Source organism: Ylistrum balloti, unplaced genomic scaffold (genome assembly GCF_031769215.1).
Source record: "Ylistrum balloti isolate Yb309-2 unplaced genomic scaffold, AGI_CSIRO_Ybal_v1 Utg369868, whole genome shotgun sequence".
Lineage (NCBI taxonomy): Eukaryota > Metazoa > Mollusca > Bivalvia > Pectinida > Pectinidae > Ylistrum > Ylistrum balloti.
The window spans coordinates 493,018-514,247 of NW_026782012.1; the positions used below are offsets into that span (position 1 = coordinate 493,018).

The window sequence follows — 21,230 nt, forward strand, 5'->3', positions numbered from 1 at the left end:
CGTTGCTCCTTTGTAATCTTCAATGGAACGTATCTGTCAGCGATTGGTCAGTTTTCTCCTGAAACCCTATCTAGACCAACCAAATCTCAATTTTAGCATGAAATGTTCCAGGTGTGGAGACAGCAACAGTGAGTGCAACCCCTGGATTATCGAGGATGCGTATCTATTTTTCACACTTTTGCCATCGCAAATAGCAACTTTAACAAATGGAAGTTGCTTCTCATACAGGAAATAACTAAAACATGTTAATTGTAAGATTTTATTCATTATTTAGAGCCATTGATGTCAACATTTTATTTATTAGATGCTGACATTGTTCAGCATGTTCACTGCTCAAACTAAATATTTACAACATGTTTCATAGGGGACCTGTTTCCGAGGATAAAAAACATAGCAATGTATTTTACCTACAGTAAAACACAACATCATGAACAAATCATATTGATAACTGCAAATTTATATAGATATTTTCACACAATAGTTCACCTTGTGTGAGCTAATAGCAAATTTATATAGATATTTTCACAATAGTTCACCTTGTGTGAGCTAATAGCAAATTTATATAGATATTTTCACAATAGTTCACCTTGTGCGAGCTTATAGCAAATTTATATTGAAATAATCACACAATAGTTCACCTTGTGTGAGCTAAAAGCAAATTAATATTGATATTTTCACACAATAGTTCACCATGTGTGAGCTGTCCCCAACACCAGATGGTAGACATTTTCTGTCGTATCAAAATGTCTCGTATCTGGTGTTTGAGTTAGAGGAATCAAGGACTACAGTTCTCTTGTTACAATAAGCATTATTGTATTTATCCTGTAATATAGGCCACTGATGACAATGAATTACTTCTGACTCAAATTAAGGAGACTGACTTATTTTGCTGAAAAATTACAATCCATCATTCTATCAGATGAGGTTAAACTATTAGATAATCAGTAACATTCAGTCATCAACCTATCAATAGTGTTCAGTGGTATTACAGATATTGTTTCACGGTTCTGCAATAAGCCCACCCTCCTCCCAATTTTGAGTCAAATGTTGGCACCTTTACCTTATTTCACAAAAAGTAGAATTAGTTACAAATGTTATTATTTCACTGTCCTAAGAGAAAGCCCATCCCCTCGACATTGATTCAGAATTCATATGTTGGCATCATGGTCATATTTCAATATAAATACAGTACATAATACGTACGTAAAAAACATGAAACCAAAAGATGAAGATTAAAACTTGACTGAGGACTTTGAGATCCTGAACAGTAACTTAACAGTGTACATCATGGCTACCAATATATACTGGTATATATCATACAGTTCAGATGGTTGACTTGACCATATGATCTAAAATACATCATTTACACTGTTGTAATTTCCATCACAGCAAACATTTTAACGCACCAGACTCATTACCATTCCTAGATACATCGACTCATTCAACTTACAATTTTCTTATTCCTTTCAGGTAAACAAACCTGTAACTTTTACTGATACACAAAGCACTATTACCTAAGCACACTCACTTAATAATCCTGCATTTCATGCCAGTATTCTGAATCTCACAATATTATGTCAACACAGAAGTGATTACCAATACAATAAATCAATAGACCCCTCAATCTGACAGCCAATCTAATTTGTCCAATCCCGGTCTTTTTGTAATGCAGAGTTATCTGCTCTTGCCAGGTGTCGATAGTAATGTCATTAGCATTAATATTACAAATACCATAACAATCAGTATCTGCTCACTAAAGATTCTAAAACTTTTTATTTTGTCTGCAAACTCTTTCAAAATAATCTTACATTCATTGTAGCATTGATGATATCATATCATATAATAAATATTATTGAAATATCCTTCATGACATAACAAATTGGGATGACTAAGCATTGGACTGTTATGGCATTTATGGGTGTTATAAATGCCAGCTGTATGGCATTTATGGTCATTTTGAATGGCTTTGCAGTCAAACATCACATTGAAGGAAATATGATTTTATGTACAGTACATCATATTTATCACTACATTATACTTTTACTCATTCAAGCATATTTCCATTTCAAGTTTACACATATACTAGTTCATTTAATTCATTAACAAAAAAGCTAACATAACTTTTAATTTACATCATTTTTACACATGTAAGTGTAAGGTCACACAAGCTCTCAACAAAGTTACAAACAAAACTGATATCACTTTTATACATACCTATATCACATCACATTGACACATACCAATCTACATCACTCAACTTTTGAAGTTGTGGTTATTTGTACACAAATTAAAAGAACGCATTGAGTCAGAAAAAACACAGGCTCTACTTAGACTTTATCTGGCACTGTTTCTTTCCAGACTTCAGTAATATATAAACACCAATATTATCCTGATTTTCAGACCATTGAGGAATTGAGAACTGACTGTAATGTATTTATAGTTGATAAAAGTGTTAGAATTTTTTATTAAATTGAAAAACCTCTATGTTTGTATAAATTGGTTGATGATGTAGACTATCAATCTTGTTTTACACAACCAAAACCAAAATGAGAGTTTAGAACGCCTTGGGGAAGAAAAATGAACTAAATAGTTTAAAACTTGAAAGATCAATAAAAGACATCGGTCAATATTTCTTATCCTGACTCAAAACCAAATACAATTGTATTACCTTCGGTATTAAAATGAATTCCGTTTTACATGTTTGTATAATGACATGCTACACTAGGTTACATAATATACTAAAAGACAGCAAAAATTCTTTATCTCACAATAAATATCTATATGTTACAAATATATATATGTGGTCACAGATCATATGTTTTCCTCCCAATACTCTGGTTTCTTTCTATGTTACAGTCATTACGGCTGATAAAAAAGTTTAAATTAAGGTCATAAATCTTTATCTGTTTTAGTCGTTGTAACTGTTATAGAGTTATCTCCCTTTACATTTTCCATTACTATTACTGGAAACTGCATATTGTTAGGTTAATGTATCTTTTTTTCAGGTTGAAATGCAACTGGTTAAGTTTATGTCCATTTACATTTATCATTGCCATCACTGGAAACTAAGGGCTGTTTGGTTATATCATTGGATAAGGATGAAATACAATGAAGAAGAACAGACACCTTGGAAATATGATAGTCAATTAATTGGTTTTCAAAAATTATTCCAGCAACTAAAAGGAGACTCTTCATCATTCAGACCCTGGCTTGTTCTCAGGGTGATAAAATCAACAAAATGAAATCAATTTTCCTGTGGAAATTAAATGACAAGCCCAACACAACAATGAGAAATATTTGTTTTAAAAACAATGTCTGGATGATTCAGTGTTTTACAAACAATATACAAAAAATATGAAACGATATTGTGGGATCTTTTGTTTGATAAGCAATATCAGGATGGTATGTAATGTCACTATATCTGCCATAAGCAAAAACATGCATTGAAATGGCGAATATTTAATTGAAAATGAACTGGTTAACTTTAATCGAGAAAAGATTTACTTTTCAAATTTTAAGTCCCTGCATTTTCATAGATATTTTGATACCAAGTGGTGAAATATGCAGGAGGCAAACATACATGTAAAATGGTATCAGGGTTCACAAACAACACCAGGGTAGAATTTGTAATTATATGACAGGTTTAAGTTCACATTTGTGTTTTCTGATGGCCATCATATTTGGTCAATATTTTGTTATACTGATTTCAGTCGCCATTTATATCCATGTTGTGTCACGAGACTTGTTTATGAATCTAAAAATAATGTCATTTCTTCTTAATAATTTCTCATTTTTTTCCATTTTATCAGTAATGTTATTGTTATCTTTAAAGTGAACCTCGATATTTATTAACCTGCCGATTAGGATTGCCTTCAAAATGGTTTAATTAATATCTGTCTCCACACCAGTTAATGACAATAACTATAAATTACCAGGTATACTGATATAAAATCTGGTTTTCAAGTTGCTAGGATTGAGAGATTTTACAACGATCTCCATGAAACATCAAAGGGACATAACCTCTTGATTTATAAATAAATCTTACATTGAACAGATTGATTAATTAGAATTGATGAAAAAAATGTGATGAACATATTTTAGTACAATTCAATTATTAAAAGAACATTCATTTAATAAGCTGCCAATGAAATGTATTATCTCAATGTTATTTACAAATAAGCTGAACAATTCTTAGATGTTATGACTGGCAGGACATTTGTACAATTTAAGGCAAATCGAAACTGTTGTGGAAACAAACTTGTACCTTATGGAAAACGGGCATTGTCAATCCTCATCTTTTGATTTAAAGGATGAAGAGAGGCTAGGGCTTGTATGAACTTGTGGCCTGCTACCAAAGGGATCCTATTGAATCAAAATATTAAAATATTGTAAAATATCTATGAAATATTATCAACAGAGTTAAACTAACAAACATACCCACCCACCAACAATTTGGGTTTTTTTTTTCTCTTAATCAGTTTTTATAAATGATTTTGGAAGTTTGCCTAATTTCTATTGTTTCCATAATGTTATATATACAAAAGAGAGCTTTTGTAGTGGGGATGTACAATGTGAAGTGAAAATATCTTTCATTGTAAATGAAACTTTTAGGATATCATTCGTGTCCATTTTCAGAGAAATCTTCAGGATATTCATTATGGTATCAAACTAATAATATAGAATATATTCTATTATGTTAATGAACTGAGACAAAGCAATACAAATTTTTTTTTGATAAATAAAGGTTAATTTTCTTCTGTAATTTAACATTACCAGAATGTAGATATTCTTACCAAATTTTTAACATGTAAATCTTTTCAACACTTCAATTTTGTTAAAAAGAATTACCTGATGGTGGTGAAAAAACCACAAGTTTGAATAACACAAGAAAAGTTAGCCCTATTTAAAAAAGAAGAAAACAATCGCCAAAAAAATCATGAATGTAATTTCACAACTCAAGCTTTATAAATACATGGTATATAAAACAATGAAACAAAAAACCTAAACAAAAAACATAATCATGAATCATACAATATGATGAGTATACAAATGATATTAATCTATAATGTTCAATGACAAGTTTTACTTTTGGCAATTTAACATTCAATTAAGAAGTGGAGGTGTGATAAGTTAGAACAATCCACTTATCTTGAACAAGTAATTACCCAGAATGCATCTTCCTGTTGTGAATATAGGCAAGAAATTTTAAAGATAATTTCCCTGATCCACTAATATTGATAACATTTGTCTCTCTTGGAAACACTGATTCTGATGTACCATCTACATTGTATGTTACCGTCACTAAGCCCAGTCTGATTTCAGATCTTCAATCCAGCTCATTCTTATGTTTGTGTATTATCTGATATCATCACTTGTCATTAAAGATGTCATTTGATGATGTCACGATTTTCTGTTGCTGAACACAAATTGTTCAAGTAGGAAAAATCTTAAATTAAACTTCATGTCCTGACCCTAAGGTCTACTCCTAGTATCACCGATTGGATCCTGCTGTTGTCGTCAGAATTTGTGTTGCAAAACTGAAATCAATCAATGTTGATCTCAAATGTCAAATTTTCATTCTGAAAACCTGAATGATATTTTAAAACTTCTCTTGCTCAACAGTGCTGAATGTACCATTTCCCAAAATCATACAGCTATTTGCAGATGAAAACGGCAAGGTAACACACAAACTATCGATCAGCATGTCTGCAACTGCCTTCAAGAAGACACTGTTCTGACCAAATATAGCACTGATGCAATCTGGCAGCTGTTATTTCACATAAACCAATGACACAACAGTTTCTGTACACAAATGATGCAGCTGCTGTTCACATCACAGGATATACAGCACATGAACTGATGCTGTAATATATATATATGTGCACATACAATGATGACATCATGAGTGATGTCAGCAGTTATTGCACTCCTTACAATCTTGTATCTTCTGTAGAAGTTCCTTCTTTGGTGTGTACATAAGATTAGCGAGAGATTTTTTCACACGTAGTGATGGATGTCGAGCCTTGGGATTCTGTGCCCAACATTCCTGAATAAGTCTAGAGAGCTGCAACATAATCTGGAAGAGAAAACATACATACCACATAAATATCTGAATTTGTAAAGTGTTTGTTGATGAAAACATTTAATATTATTAACAATGACATATAAATACCTTCTTTCTTGTCAAAGCTTTTTTTAAACAACTTCTACATGTTAATTGTATATCCTTAGCTTTGGAGTACTCAAACTTGGCACATACACTAGTATTGTAAACAAACACAAGAAAAGCTTAATTGACTTTAATTTCACCTACAATGTAGACCTAACAGGACAACATGTCAACTTTTATACTTGAGCTATAGATAGTGCTAACAAACAACTAAATGTTGACACCATATAGAATGACTATTTACTGAATTCATGGTTTAACTTACTGTAAAATCAAATACTTCCATTGGGTTCAATTTTCACTGTTGTGAGACAAAAACTTTATGAACACTTTATTTTGTGGATAAATATAGCTTAATAAATCCACATACACTTATTCTAACAGTTTGTGGACATATGGATTTAGGGATTAACATACTAACAAAATCTATTAAAATCAATCTCCTGCAAAAAAATCATGATAACAATGTAATTAGTTTCTGTAAAAATGATTACAAAGTAATTAGTTATTAAACATCATGATAACAATGTAATTAGTTACTGTAAACATCATGATTACAAAGTAATTAGTTACTGTAAACATCATGATAACAATGTAATTAGTTACTGTAAACATCATGATTACAAAGTAATTAGTTATGTAAACATAATGATTACAATGAATTAGTAATGGTAAACATCATGATTACAAAGTAATTAATTACTGTAAACATCATGATAACAATGTAATTAGTTACTGTAAACATCACCATTACAATGTAATTAGTTACTTACAGGATCTGACGTCCATCTGTTTGGCACCATTGGCCTCTGTGTATCCACAGCCACCACTTTTCTCATATCCTCGAATGAAGGATCCGACGGCACCACATCCCAGAAAGGAGGTTTATATTCTTCTGTTATACCTAAAGAACATGTAGCAACATAGATTTTTATATCTATTTCTGCCATTAATTACAAAGTAATGTTTGATGGTCATAGATAAAGAAAGAGTTAAAAAATTAAAAAGTGTAACATTTTAATCTTCCTGATATTATCCATATCTAGTGTAATTACATGTCAGCATTTCAATTTACAATATTTAATTGGTTACACAGAGGGTGACTTCAGACTATGTCAAACCCAACAGGATAGTAAATGTAAATATTAGGATTATGTCAAAACTAAGAGAAGATGATCAATGTTAATATTCAGACAATGTTAAAGCTACGACTGAGGTTAGCCAAGGTATTAAATTCCGATTACATATAAAAACTAAGAGAGAGAGGTAAGTCAATATTCAGACTATGTCAAAACAAACAGGCAAGTCAAGGTAAATATTCAGATTGTGTTTAAAAACTAAGAGAGAGGTTAGTCAATATTCAGACTGTGTCAAACTGAGAGAAATGTTAGTCAATGTAAATATTTAGACTGTGTCAAAACTAAAACAAAGGTTAGCCAGTCTTAATGTTCACTGTGTATGATTAGTCTTATTTAAAAAAAAAATACTAATGCTTGCGTCCCTCGCATTTGAAGAGCTTACTTGTGCAACATGTATGACTAGTAACTAAATATTTGGATGTTATACAAAGCAAACAGAGTTATCTCCCCTAGTCTGACATGTTCATCATCATAACATTTAATTTAACACAGCAATTATATGATTTACATTCACAATTTACAAGTCTTCTTTTCACACCACCTTTTTCACTTTTCTACAATAGCAAGGATTCTAAATCACTCACCCCCAATTGTGCAACGCCGAGCTACCTCCCATAGTACTAAACCAAAAGCATAAACATCGACTGCTTTAAATGAATCAAAGAAATAAGGATTCAATGTTTCCTCCAGCAACTCTGGTGCCATGTAACGCTTTGTTCCTACTTTATTATTCCGTCCCAAATCTATCTTGTTGTTTTCTTGTGAATGTGTCACAGCTAGTCCAAGGTCACCAATACAACATGTACCATCACTTTTAACAAGAATGTTTTTAGATTTGATGTCCCGATGAGCAATCGCAGGTTTCCCCTGGTTTCCAATGATCTCTGTATGGAGATGGACAAGTCCTGCGGAAGCTGAATGCATCAGAAGAAGCATAGATTCATGGTCAAGGATAGTACGTTGTAGATAATCGTACAGAGAGCCATTCTCATGGTAATGCATGATCAACCACAGCTGTGTACACGAGTTACGACTGGTCATATCAGATGCATAATATCCCAAGATGTTGTCATGACGCAACAGACAAGTGTTGTAGATTTCTGTTTCTCTTGACCAACTGGCTTCATCACGTGACAGAAATATCTTCACTGCTACATTCTCATCGTGGTAGCGCCCCCTCCAAACTTCTCCATACCTTCCTTTTCCTGTAGTAATACAGGAAACAGAAAGATCAATGGAATTATTATTGAAAACAAGTTTATTATGATAAAGGTTGCTGAGTGTGAATACCACCAATGATCACAATAATTCATGTGATATAGGTCTTAAACATAAATCTTAAAAGTTAGAGCAGAAAAAAAATATCACACTTCAAAGAATTAAAAATATTATCTTGAATCTGAGTTGTTGCTTTGAAATCAGTTTGGCTTCAGGAAAATTTTATTCCACCTGCTACTTATAACACTGAATTCGGTCATATAATCCCTCATTTATTTCAAATTTTAAGATTTTATTTTGATTGAAGTTACTTCCTCTATTTTAAGATGAGTTGCTTTCCTTCTCACACTGAATCATCTAAATGTCTATTTTAATAGGAATTGCTTCCCCTGTCACATAAGAGACATACAATCAATCCATACCTATACATTCCACCAGGGTCACTTGTCGTGCCACGGTCAGCTGAACAAGGAAAGGCAAACCTGAACCACTTCCTGATGTGCATGACTGATCATATACTTCCTGTTGGACACAAAATATTTTGTTTTCAATTCAATTATGATCAACATCTTTTTTTCTGTTGATATAAACTTGAGTTTGACAATGATCATGTGATAGATATCAATTTCATCTCAAACTGCACAGAGAGTTATAAAAGTAAACTGAAATATCAACAGATACTCATCATTAGTTATTTACTCATCATACTCGGCAAAACAGTGAAGTCACCAAAAAGTATCATTATTTCTAAAATATCTGTTCATATACTTCAAAAACAGAAATATCGTCGTAAAAAATCCTCAGGGCTGAATTTATTAACAATAATTTTTTACCTTTAGTGTACTATCTCCAACCTGGGTCGCACGAATGCCTCCGTATTCCTCAGGCAAAAGTTCCTCTCGAACACGCAGATTCTCATGAAACTCCCGGCGCCTCTTACGAATGTGTTTGAAGAAAAGCCAGACTCCCAGCAAGGCCACAATAAGAATCACAATGGGAACACCAATTGCTAGGAACAGTTCAAAATGGAAACTGCTTTCCTCCTCCTTATTCACTACTGGAATATGACATTGTGTGTTAATTGTGACATGTACATATGTCATTATTTGATCTGACCTAACAACTAAATTAATGAAACATGTAGGGAGAAATGATGATTCTGAGTAAACCATAAATTATATGGAGAAAATCTTAATCAAGTTTTCATTCATACAAGGTTTGTAAAAAATAAGTCTGAGATTTTTCCATTTTCCGAGACTTTGGAGAGATAAAATGAAATATTAGAGTTTCATAAATCTCATATGAAATGGATACAAGTGAAATGTTCTGTTTAAAACACATCTATATTTTAGCCAATATTTATGAAAATATTTAGACTGGAATAAAATCTTATTTGGCAATATTATCATTCGACATCCTTATCTTTGATGGTGTCATGATGCTATTGAAACAATATAAACCTTCACATGGTAGTTATGTGATGTATTTAATCCAAGTAGACTCACCATGTAATTTTCAGTGATAAAAAACTAAGATTTCCCATTTACTATTATCAGCAACAGCTTATTTATCGTAATGATTTTAAAGCAGGTTTTATTCTCAACAAGTTTGGAAAAAATTTAGATGCTTAGTCTCTTACCTGGATCACTCCCTTTGAACTCGTGTGACGAGAAAGTGGGTATTGGGTCATTACAAAGGTCACCGACGCAGCATGCCATAGCAATGACACCCTCCATCTCCCATCCTTTACGACGCCGACCCTGGCAGTTCATATTTTGGTTTTCATCATTTCGTGCACAACCCTGAGATATTATTTCCACACTGTTAACCAGTTTTCTGCTGGTAAAGCACTGCAAAAAAGACAAAACCATAGTAACACATTAACATGCCAGTTAACAATAAAGCTATTTGACTGCCCTTTATAAACATTTGTGTGACAATGCCAGTATATTAACTTACTCAAAAGATGCATTATCTAAAACGAAAAAAATACCATCCATGGTGTGACTATTATGATATCAGGCCCCACTTGTATAAAACATCTCAACTTGAGATTTCCTCAAGTCGAGATTTTCCTCAGCTGATATCTCCTCAAAAATGGCTTGTATAAAATTTTCTCAAGGAACAGGAGGAAGGCATCGGCTAGGATGTTCTGAAATTCCTTGAGGAATTTTCATACAAGATATTTTCAAGGAGATATTAGCTGAGGAAAACCAGAACCCTGGATATAGAAACAGAAAGGGTTCATCATCAAAAGGGTTGTCCAACCTGAAGCATAGTACTGTCCATAATGAAGAATTCATTTCAGAAAAGACTTCAATAGACTCTGCCCATATTGACTATAAATGACATAGCGAGATAGCTTTAATATCACCAGTACATTATGTAACTTTTTAAAAGTTCTGGTTATATTTTCTTCCAAAACCAAGGTTGGTAAAAAAGGATATTCCTAACCAGATCTGCACTTATTATTTATAAAATCTACGCTAAGTGATAAAACTTATCACACTCTCGTCATTATGATAAAGACTTTAATTTTAAGAAACGCCGGCCCCTTCACAGTGACCTAACCATAATAACTTACCCCGGCTCCCTTCATGGTCATACAGTGGCCATTTTTGTCACATTGGTTATCATTCTTCGGGAGGCATGCACACCTGTACTCAGATGGCTCCTGATCAGCAAAGGCAGTCAGGTTAGCATCATCAGGTGGGCCAAGTTTGTGACCTGTCAAGAAACAACAAGAAATAATTAAATATAAATTACGATTTTTCAAATTATGATTTTATATGGGTTACCCTGAACACCAGAGCAGAATATAGGAGACACAACGACCAGTAAGTTTAGCACTAATTATAGATCACTACAGGGTCACAATGGCTTCCTGTTGTACAGCAATCTCTACAAGAGTTGTCTTTCCTTAACAGTCACAATAAACCTCAGTAAACAGCTACCAATAGTTGACCTCGCGGTTAGGGTCAAAGTTGGACATTGTGCAAAACTATGGTGGCTTCCTTGACTGCACCAATGAAGGCCACAGCTGTAGACTGTTTTGTATGCCATCGATCAGCATAGAAAACATCATTTGCACTTTTTAAGAGGTTATGTGCTGATATTGTAGCCAATTTACTACTAATTATCACTGATATCTCAGTACATCAACACATTAGTAGTTGAAAAGTGACAGTATCAAAATGTAAACATGACCGTTCGCGGCTATTTACTCAAAGTTAATTTTTCCACGATAATATAACCTTTATAATCATATAAACTAATGTAGTCATTTTCCAGATAAACAAACATTTATTTTCAAAATAAATACACAAATTACAAAACAGAAAAATTATGAAATACTTTAGTTTACACAAATACATCTTTCAAGAATCATGAAGTGGCATGAGCCGTTTACAGATATGTTATTGGTGTACCATAATGCACTCTCAGAGAAAGTTGTACAGAAGAAAACTCTGTCACATGACTACTTGTATTACAAAACACAAAAAGGTCAAACGACTTCCTGTATTGCAGAACAAAACAAGGTCACATGACATAATGTTAAACAATAAAGAACAGTTGCATGAGGTCCTGTATTACACAGCATAGCAGAGCCATCATGACTTCAGTGTAATACAGAAGACAAGATCACATGACTTCCTGTATTATAGATCATAATAGGATCACATCTTCATGAAATACAGAAGACAACAGGGTCACATAACTTTTTGAAATACAGAAGACAACAGGATCACATGACTTCATGAAATACAGAAGACAACAGGGTCACATGACTTCATGCAATACAGAAGACAACAGGATCAGATGACTTCATGAAATACAGAAGACAACAGGGTCACATGACTTCATGCAATACAGAAGACAACAGGATCACATGACCTCATTAAATATAGAAGACAACAAGATCACATGACTTCATGAAATACAGAAGACAACAGGGTCACATGATTTCAGAAGTTCCTGTAAGTACTAAGTACTACACATCAAATACATTAGTCAGGGGATATTGAATCTGTGGTACATACAACACAAAAATGCAATATGGCAAGTTTATTATGCATAACATTGTATGTGACAATTTCTGTTATGGACTATCATATATTGACCAATTAAAACAACATCCAAACTCTCTTTTTTGAGGAAAAAAGCTAATCCTACAATGGTAGCATCTTACACTGTTTCTCAGTAAGAGGGCTTATATATTTCCAAGATCATGAGCTGAAGCCCGGATAGAAATTGTTGTAAAAATCGTGTTCTTTCATTACATCTTACCATCCATTGTAAAATCACCAAAAACCCCAGGGGGCCGAGATCAACCATTTATGCAAAACTGATTCAGATCAAATTTTGGTAAAATCCAATCGTTCCATAAGGAGGAGTAGGATTTTAAAGGACTAGCCAAATTTCCCCTTTTGGGCCCACCCTTCAGGCCCTGGGGCTGGGGGGGGGGGGGGGGGGGGGGGGGCTGGGACACATCATTTATACAAAAAATGTTCCTCTTCCCCCTCAGGATGCTTCTGAACAAATTTGGTCAAGATCCCCTCAGTTGTTCATGACTAGTAGCAATTTGTGGAAAAGGTTGACACGACAGATGACAGACAAGATATGCCTAATGCCTTTCGGGCCAGGTGAGCTAAACATTTTTACACTATCCCATAATAAGCTACTTGATTTTGAATCTGAGGCAAGGCAGGATAATTATAGTATATAACTTAATGTCTTCCTAAGTGACACTCATCCATTCAGGAAATAATCACTTATATCCAAGTAAGTAGGCACACTTATTTCAGAAGCTCTGTCCCATACATACTGCTGTCAACCAAATTATATACCAGAACCAAACAATGACCACAGTAAAATTTATATTACATATGTTTACATCTATACATTACTTTACATAAACAATTTGATGTCTCGTTAAAGGATTTGTCTCTAAATAACACTAAATTACGTCTACGTCAGTGACATCGTTTATCTCAGAAACCTTTTATATTCAAATATGTGTGGAGTAGATATTGTGTTTTTTAAGAACCTGCTAAATAATGGTTTGTCCTGTGGTATTATTTGCGGTTTTGTAATTCATTAAACTTTAAAAACCTTAATTGCTTTAGATAGAATGTGGTGGACCTTTCTCATGTTGTTCAGTAAGGAAGCTACTAAAATGAATCACCACTATAAATTGATCACGTCTGTGCCTTGGTCAAAACAAAATTACAAACAAACAACATCCTAACATAAATTTTTTAAGTTAAGAAAGAAAGGGATAAAGGATTTTCCATATCAACTACTACAGCCTTGACACAAATATTATCTAGTATATGTAAAGGTAGTGATTCTTTGTTTGTAGAACTATGATCAAAATTGAGGAGTGTATATAAACCAGCATAGCTTACATATAGTAAATCAGATTTTATTTTGTCCATGCCCAAACAAAGCCATCTAATTATAAGCCTCTTAGGAATATCAAAGACATTAACGATCCTAATCTGTGGACAGCTTTCAGTTTTCTTAATAGGAAGTTGATAATATGTTGAGTGGCATATAGCCTTAATATAATGTAATAATCAAGCTCACGGTTCTCTGTATCCACATTACAAATATCCCTCGACCACGTCTGAGAAAATCAGATAGATCAAGGCGCTTTAACAACAAGCACCATCAAATTGTTCCAGTAGTGACAACTATTCTAGCTTAGTTACGCCTTTCATGGATGGATTTACTTCCTTAGAAAAAAGGAAGAAAAAATAATGTATTCAAAAAACAGCATGTCCCAAGGTTTTTAATTCTTAAGTTGTTATTTCCCATTGATTTACCTATTTGCAAATCAATGCCCAGGCTTTATATATATTCCACCCTGTTTGGCTATGTTTTATTTCACTGTCAAGTAGCTGAGAGAATGTGGGAGCGACTTGTCGATCCGAGTCCTCAGTGTTGTTCCCGAGAACCTGTATCAATTCTGCCGCGCTAGGCAATTGGGGGATGCGTTGGCCTCACAAAGCTGAGTACTTCAGATGAGACATGAAGGCACCAGCGTATTATGTTTACAAGTTTCCATCTGATCGCCATTGTCCAGAGTGAAGAAATATATTTGTTCTGTTCCACACAAACACATCATCTAAAGCTCAGTCAACTTTCAATCAATTTTTTTTAAAAGTTAATAGATTTGATTTACTTTCAATTTAAATAAGAAAACTAACATTACCGTAATTTCCTATCTCAATGATTAGCATTAATTCAAAATTACTTTATTTCCAATCAAATCTAATAACACATCTATTAAAAGGTTATACTTGCTCACGTTTAAATCAACAATACTCGGACAGTGTGATTGTCTGCAACAGAGCGATCACTTCAATAGAAGGTTCGATAGCTCTTGATGCCAAACTTATTGAAAACAGAAGTTCTATGTAAAACTACACAACATAAAAACCTTTAATCTCCAAACTCTATCTTAGTGTTAATAGGATCACTCAAAAGTGTACATTTTTCTCTCCCATTGATCAAAACGAAATTTCCTGTTTTTAACAAGCCGTAAAATGTTATGAAAAGCTTTGTGCTATAATTTTTAGGTATTAGAAATCTCAGTACAACACCATGAATGGATTGAATGTAAAATACAAACACATCAATATCGCTTGAGAAGATCATTTCCCCCTAATTAAAACCTAACTTTTTTTTTACAAATTTGAGACGTGTCTCGAACAAAGCAGAGATGTAATGGTCTCGGGTATGAATATATTTGAATTAATGACAGACCCACCTGTTACTAAAACCTTCAATGTCTTGAAAGGAAAATAGGCCAAACTTTTTTTTATAAAGAATCAATTAACAACATTTATTGGAGGGACAATACCATTAGACTTAACGAGACACTTGTACACTTGTGCCAGTCTTCTTACATTATCTATCTGCTGCAGTCAAAACAGTCTAAATTTAAACATGCACCTGTACAGGTCGTGGCACTGAATAGCAAACCAACAAGTAAATTGTTATCATTTTGGAATTGGACCACCCATTAGGATTGCTAAGTTCTCTCTATGTTATATTGAAATTGCGATATATATATATAGTAAAATCATTAATTTTCATGGGTTTTTCATTTTCATACAATTTGTGGTTTATGTCCACGAAATAATAAGCAGATGAAAATTGACATGATTCTTAGGACTTGTGGGTTTAGCAAGTGAAAACAAAGTGCCAACATAAAGGTATATTTTTGTAAAAAAACCCACAAAACTTGAGCCACCATAAATTTATGATTCTATGGTATATGATACCAGAAACAAGAAATTTAATGTTTGCATCCTACCAGCCATTCGTTTACTGCTAGCTAAATATGTATTGCCGAATTAAATGTCAAATATTTGGTAGCTTACACTTATGACTTCATTGATAGTTTTAGTTCAATATTTATGGCCAATCTTAAAATATTTTAAATGTAGGTCAAGGTCACAGTCAAGGTCACATGGTCAAAACGTGATAACAGTTGGCAAGAGACAACAAACTGACAGACTAAAAAAAAATCAACTTGCTCCCAATTTTTTGATCTGGGGGCATAAAAATATTACATGAACTATAGGAGACAAGCTGTATGGTGTATCACCTCTGTAAGCTACCAAATATTTGACTTTTAATTTTTAGCCAGCAGAAACAAATGTCTGGTTACAAGCCTGCCCTTTTCTATTGCTACTCAGCAAAATTACATGCATATACCAATAAATACTTGTTATTTTCAATAGTTCAAATTTTTGTTGAAACAAAATGAATGTATCTTCAAAGACAATCATGATTATTTTTTGAGATGACTATTTTTCATGGTTTCATTACATACTCAAAAATAGCCCCCCTCCCCTTTCCCAATCTTTACCAAGATTTTACTTTTGTGTGAAACATTTTAATTCAGTAATAAATTCACCGAAATAAACATATATGTACATTCGAACTTCAAACTTTTACGTTCCCTTAGTTGATAAAGGGTGAAATGGCAAAGGTTAAACTACTGCAAAAGTGTTCCCCATGTATACAGTTGATAAAGGTGAAACAGTTAAGGTTAAACTATTGCGAAAGTCTTCCTCATGTAAACAGTTGATAAAGGTGAAACGGTAATCGTTCAACTATTTCAAAAGTCTTCTCCATGTATACAGTTGAACAAGGTTAAAACGGCAAAGGTTAAACTACTGGTATTCCCCATGTATAGAGTTGAACAAGGTCGAAACGGCAAAGGTTAAACTGCTGGTCTTCCCCATGTATAGAGTTGAACAAGGTCGAAACGGCAAAGGTTAAACTACTGGTCTTTCCCATGTATAGAGTTGAACAAGGTCGAAACGGCAAAGGTTTAACTACTGGTCTTCCCCATGTATAGAGTTGAACAAGGTCGAAACGGCAAAGGTTTAACTACTGGTCTTCCCCATGTATACAGTATTAGGTCAAAAGGTTCCAGCTGCTTAAAATCATTCAGAATTCCATTAAAAACCCATTTTCACCTCAACCCATTAAAAGATGACCCAACCCTACCTAAAAGTACAAGTACATTCTAGAGACTGGGCACAAGCCAACTCCCACATCTCAACAGCTAATTTTTTTCCTGATAATGGCCCGATGGAAAAACTATATTGAATTATCCCAAGAAAATGGCAGAAAAGTCAGGTTATTTTAGATGCTGTAACAAGCTAATTGAATTGTGTTTGCCTGTACCTTGGCTATTAAGATGCTGTGTTTAAGTGTCTTCTCCAGCAATATAGCTGTAACAACAGAAGCAGTCATTATGGGAATCATAATTATGATATATATAGAAATTTCGATGACCAATATCACCAGCTAAATACAAACTTGGAACAAAATAGATCTTTAATGTTACCAGACTTCTCAGGCATGCCTTTTAGACAAGAGATCAATCGACACTTCAGAGGACAAGTTGAAAATGGTCGTCAGTCATCTAACGGCCCTTTTTTTCTAAATGTTTTGCATTTTTTTAACTACATTATGGGAAGAAAATTGATGAATTCTGAAGAAAATTTCCAGAATCAAATTTTAAAGTCTGGTAAAGTGGCTTTAATACAAAATAATTTCAATGGGAACAGGGTCCAACGTCTCCTCCCCACCTCCCCCCCCAAAAAAAAATAATCTTCAGAAGGCTAGATCTACATTATTAAACAAATACAACCATTTACAGATCAGTGATTTTTAAAATGACATTCACGTCATTATGAGATCTCTATTGAATATCAAAAGATTTTATTTCAATATTACTGATATATGAAACATATAATTACTGCTATATGAAACATAGAGAGCCACAGTTCTGCTGTTTCTCTGTTCTATCCTATCATGGATATACTTATAACATTACCTATGTCAGTTAAGGGTATAGGAATATTGTAAGTGACAATTTGAGTTTGCATCCCTAAATGACAAAAAGATATTATATAAACATAAAACTGCTTCCAGTTGGCATTTATGGATATCGTGAATGCCGACTAAAATGTGATGCTTTAATAATTAGGAAACACTAGAATTTGATTCTTTTCTCATTTCTATAGCAATGTTATAACTGGCTCTTTATTGAATAGGTACATATCACATGTATATACAGTACCAACATGTTGTATAGCTATCAAACATTTGCAGAATTAATTACGAAAAAGTTGAACCAATTTTTTACAATGAATATGACTAATCTACAACAACACATTCTTGATTCAATTGTTTTCCTTCACATTTAAATTTTGATATTTCATGGTGAAATTGTTTATATTTAGTTCAGACTAGTACATAGCCCATTCATTTGAAAACATCCCATGTTGTCACAACTTTCACTGTTTAATTACATTAATAACATCTCCTAATTCTTTTTTTAAACTGTCTAGACAAAACACGAAGAACAGAAATTTATAAATAAGATGTTTCAGTGAACTTTCACTTAAAAATAAGATATCCTTTAAAGTATACTTTCATGGGAAAACATAGGGAGAAATTTTAGATTTCTTACATATATCGAAGTAAAAGAGTTTGGGCAAATTTTCATGTTAGTTTTCCCTCTGCAGGCATTTGAAACCAGGCCTGCTTATATAAATCACCAGATGGGCTTTCAACACCTAATGTGTCAGAATTGATGTGGGGATCACCACTAATCTTTAAGTAAACATTCACCGAAACATTCAAATGGTTACAGGATAATAGTTTAAACGTTCCGAGCCTTCACAATCTCCCAGTCTGCTTTAAATTGATTTAAAACGGGTGTGAGAAAAAATAACTTTTCGTAAGAGATAATGTATTAAGAGTTTGAAATGTGGACAATGTCCATATTCCTGACCGCTGTAAACATTTACATGTGAATAGTTTCACTGGTCAATGCTTGGTCAGTAAACAACATCCATAGTTCTGGTGACCAGCAGAGAAAAATGTTTGTGTGGCCAAATGCAAAACCTGATTAGCTTGGAAAAGAATAAACACAAACCTTCTGTCCTAAATACATAACATAAAATTACTGAAATCACAAGTCCATGGACTGATAATATCCATTAAAGGACCATAGATGTAGAATTATTCCAATTTTCCTTGAATTCTCTGGAAAAAAAATCAGCTTCAGAATGTTTGCAATCATGTGTTAAGCTTTTAATGCTGGGGAAAGTTTGCCATGTTGTACGTGTTGGACACTTGAGAACAAAGCTGACTTTGTCACGGAGTAATTGGGCTTTTGTACCTGTGTCTGCATTTAACACCTGGCTCCTCAGGGTAGCTGTAAGCACCAGAAATAACACAGTACTCACGCCTGGGCTTATATAAATACACATTGTATCAGAAACCCAGGTGTAAGTCTACAATACACCTCAAATTAATCAACAGGTATTCAAATGTACAGGTGGTCAATAGTACACCTACCTTAAAACCTCCAAAACAAGTTCTTATAACAATACTTCAGCCCAGGTGTAAATTACAAGTAGATTTGTCTACATATAACCTTTAATAATTACTAGACAACACAATACTGGTCACCTGTTGAGGTAATGCTTTAATGGATGTATATGTAGTTGAATATCCACTGTGATACACAGATCCTAAACCAAGGTAACAGAGAAGATGATTAATGACAATAAAACAAGGACCCTTTAACACAGTCAAAATTTTGATCAGTTATCTAAAGTAAATGGCCTTGACATTATCTGACATTTTAACATTAAAAGCATGGTCATTGAAGAAAGCAAGTAATGTCGGTAGTGAAGTATCAAGAATTTAGTTAATTATACCAAAAGAAACTTAAGTTATTAGGCAACATCTTTTAAAGAACTATTTATAATAACAGTGACCTTGACACTTGACTTTTTGACCTGAAAATCAATCCCTGTCAAGCACTCCCAATAACAAGAGGCCCATGGGCCTTAACAATCATCTGACATAAAATACAAGACTTCAAATTTTGAACTTGATAAGAAGTCGAAAATGTGTTTTCAAAATGGCGGCCATGTTGGATTTAGAACCAATCCGAAATTAACAAACTTTGGTCAGGATCATGTCACGATCTTTTTAGGTAAGTTTCAGCTCAATGAGACATGTAGAACTTAAGAAGAAGTTAAAAATGTTTAAGATGGACAACGTACGATGAACGCGACAGACAAAAGGCGGTCACAATAGGTCATCAGACCCTTCAGTCAGATGACCTAAAAACACTTTGTGTATATATTTTTGTTTCCTCATGGTCTATTGGAACTGGCATTGATATTGTCAAGAAATGGCTATCTGGACCAATTATCTGTTTTTTGTGACAGTACTTGTGTATATTGTTTAAGTTTGATCAGCTAAAAGGAACTGAAGTCATTGTCTTGAAATGGAAACAAAATGAAAAATGGGCAGCAGAACTGTAATATAAGCCCTTCTGATCATGGGGGATAATAACTTAAGCCATTCCACGAGAACGGTAAAACGTTTTGCTGTCTCAGATTGTGATATTGATATAACACTATATTAACTTTATTAACTATATCTCACAATTTTCAATTGATGCAGTTAGTAAGTGTGTTCATAACCCATATCCCATAGATTAATATAATTGAAGTTTCACAGCTTACTGTACGAAAACTAACCCATATTAGATTCCAGCCCAAACTTTCATTCCTTTGGTAACTTCTGAGAAATGAAACTAAACATTGTATTTTTTTATGATCCATATTTCTTTTCTTTAATGAAATGTAAAAAACTTCTATTGACAAGTGTTAATGAAAAATAAACCAATACTTGACAAGAAAAGGAAATACAGGTAAAAAAAAAGCTATTAAGTTTACCTGAAATCTCATTATAACAAGTCTCAAATTACATGTATTTTCATTTTATTTATTACCCAGGAAAATCCAATTTTAAACTTCTCATTTCCATTATATTTTTTTCATGCCATTATTACTTTTTAAATTTTGGGGGAGCAGGGAGTGGTTCAGAGAATACAAATGTATCTCATTATATTTTGACATATGAAATACAGTTTACAACATATGTCAGTAAATTAAAACTATAAACATGTAGAATTTCCAAATTAGGCGGTGTTGTTATACAGAACTGCAGCATTTCTTGTATCAAGACAACAAGTAATTAGAGACATCAGCAGTTCAGTGGTACAAACAATAATTACATTATTCAACAGTTTTATTTGCATAAACTGGCTGCAGAATTGACTCAGTGCAGTTTTCTAATTATTTTCC

General features: G+C 33.3%; 1 protein-coding gene across 2 annotated transcripts in view; it reads right to left on the reverse strand.

The window, feature by feature from the left end:
• Window positions 1–245: 245 nt before the first annotated feature.
• The window catches only part of LOC132545933 (activin receptor type-1-like), a 38,981-nt gene continuing 17,996 nt past the window's right edge, over window positions 246–21,230 (reverse strand). Inside the window, exons 2-8 of one of the 2 annotated variants that reach the window (XM_060209611.1) lie at window positions 11,111–11,253; window positions 10,166–10,376; window positions 9,360–9,580; window positions 8,949–9,048; window positions 7,893–8,513; window positions 6,943–7,073; window positions 246–6,076 (exon numbers count right to left, since the gene is read on the reverse strand). In XM_060209611.1, the coding sequence (XP_060065594.1) occupies window positions 5,912–6,076; window positions 6,943–7,073; window positions 7,893–8,513; window positions 8,949–9,048; window positions 9,360–9,580; window positions 10,166–10,376; window positions 11,111–11,253 (1,592 nt within the window). In that variant the 3' untranslated portion in view covers window positions 246–5,911. Of the gene's footprint in view, window positions 6,077–6,942; window positions 7,074–7,892; window positions 8,514–8,948; window positions 9,049–9,359; window positions 9,584–10,165; window positions 10,377–11,110; window positions 11,254–21,230 lie in introns of both variants that reach the window. The other variant, XM_060209610.1, reaches the window with a different exon arrangement.